This window comes from Grammomys surdaster, unplaced genomic scaffold (assembly GCF_004785775.1).
Source record: "Grammomys surdaster isolate TR1022 unplaced genomic scaffold, NIH_TR_1.0 234, whole genome shotgun sequence".
Taxonomy (NCBI): Eukaryota; Metazoa; Chordata; class Mammalia; order Rodentia; family Muridae; genus Grammomys; species Grammomys surdaster.
In genome coordinates this window covers 61,235-63,098 of record NW_021604679.1, presented here as the reverse complement: position 1 = coordinate 63,098, position 1,864 = coordinate 61,235, and the positions used below count along the sequence as shown (strand labels likewise).

General features: G+C 32.5%; 1 protein-coding gene across 2 annotated transcripts in view; it reads right to left on the bottom strand.

Moving 5' to 3' along the window:
• LOC114626376 (complement factor H-related protein 2-like) overlaps window positions 1–1,429 on the bottom strand; it is an 82,056-nt gene extending 80,627 nt beyond the window's left edge. The window contains exon 1 of one of the 2 annotated variants that reach the window (XM_028773762.1): window positions 1,278–1,429. In XM_028773762.1, coding sequence (XP_028629595.1) covers window positions 1,278–1,350 — 73 coding nt within the window. In that variant the 5' untranslated portion in view covers window positions 1,351–1,429. The remainder of the gene's footprint in view (window positions 1–1,277) is intronic. The other variant, XM_028773760.1, reaches the window with a different exon arrangement.
• Between the last annotated feature and the right edge of the window lie 435 nt (window positions 1,430–1,864).

Genomic DNA, 1,864 nt, shown 5'->3' with positions numbered 1-1,864 from the left:
CCCCCTTCTCCCCCCCATCTCTCTCTCTCTCTCCTTTCCTGCCTGTCTGGTTCCTGATCTGTCATCTATTCATGAACTTATTAGCTGTTACTTATTCTTTAACTATGACTTACTTCATTCTTAGTAAACTGAGTCAAAATTACAAGTTTGACACTTGTAGTTCATTTTCCAGACTGTATATAGTATCAGACACTCAGTATTTATAAATAAAATTATGTGAACACAGCTAACTGAATTTAGAAATATATATACATTCAGAAACACCTACTAAAGAGGTCATGATTTAGAGAACAAGGGAGTATATATAGGATGGTTTTTAGGGACAAAAGGGAAGAAAAATTATAATACACTATAAACTCAGAAAAAAATTTAAGTTGAAAACAAAGAAACAAATTAACATTTTCTGTTATTTGGTCAGATGACATTTTTCTCCTCTGTGAATATTTTCCCTTGATTGCCTCTCAGTGAGGTATGGAAACCCAATAAAATGAGTTTAAATTTCTGAAATAATGTTGAAAGTTTGTTAGGGTGGATCTCAAAATGATCTTTTTCCTATTTTTTTCTTCACTTAAGTGAGAATGTAATCACTCTCTAAATAACTGTTAATTATATGTGAAGATTAGCAAAAACAACAAAAAAAGCAAAATAAAGTCTTTTTGCTACTAGACTCAAGTACAATGACTAAATCTCAGAACCCCACCCCTTGTCTAAAGCATCATTTTTGATTCAATGCATGTGATGTCCAAAATGACAGTATTCTTCATTATCTTATATAAGACATTTCCAGTTGATAAAAAGATAAAATTGTTGAAATGGAAAAAGTTACTCATTTTAATGACTATGAAGTTAAAAAGTGTCTAACCTGTGAAAAGGAAATCAATCCCACATAGACTTAGGAATGTTTAGTGTCTGTGTGGAGCAATGGCTCTGTTTATTTAGGTAACAATTCATTTTGAAAATTCATCTTGTTAGACTTATTACTTATCCATTTCAAAATATTTTTTGTTTTCTCTCAGTTGCATTTTGAGGCTAATGACACTTTGGAGTTTAGAAACAGATGAAAGTAACCCCTTTTATTCAGCTTCTCCTTTTAGTTGTCTATCAGAAACTATTTCCGTAAGTAGACTGGTTTTTACACTTCAAATTTTTCTTATTTTTTCACTTAAAACATTTTATAGTTTATTTTCCATTTTAATGTTTTATTAAAAATAAAATAAATTAAAAAATCTTCATATACAAAACAGGATGTTTTTTTTTCCACATCTGTTTCTGCTTACCTTCACCTTTGGCAGTAGAGAACCATGAAGTTAGGAGGACGTTGGCTAAGAGCAACAGGTGACAGAATCCCATCTTCTAAAGCCTAGAGCACTCCAGTCCTGGTGGTGCTTCTGGGAATATTATTGTTAAAAGTGCTGTGCATGACTTTCTGTTTCAGGGCATTACTGGCAGCTAGTTTGGTAAAATCAAAGTTCACAAGGGAGGAGCAAAACAAATAAAGAATGTCCAATAGGTGTTTTACACAAACATTCAGCACTCACATTCACCATTTACTTAGTAATACAATAGTATTTATTTATATTTTTAAATATTTTTTGGTGTGAGTATCCTAGACAATCAAACTGAACTATTCAGAAAAGAAGAGGAGGGATTACATTTCCTTTTCCCTTTCTTATAGGCATAATAGTTGGTTAGGACTGTTGGTTGATTTTCTTCTTTGAAACTTTATATGGAAACTGCTGATACCATGAATACTAGTCCTCAGTAGGAGACTTTCAGAACAGTTCCAGCTTAGGGTCCTTGAGGTCCTGTAATGGAGTACATTGTGCCTTCAGCAGTATGTATTTTTCTTCCACCAAAAGTAGTA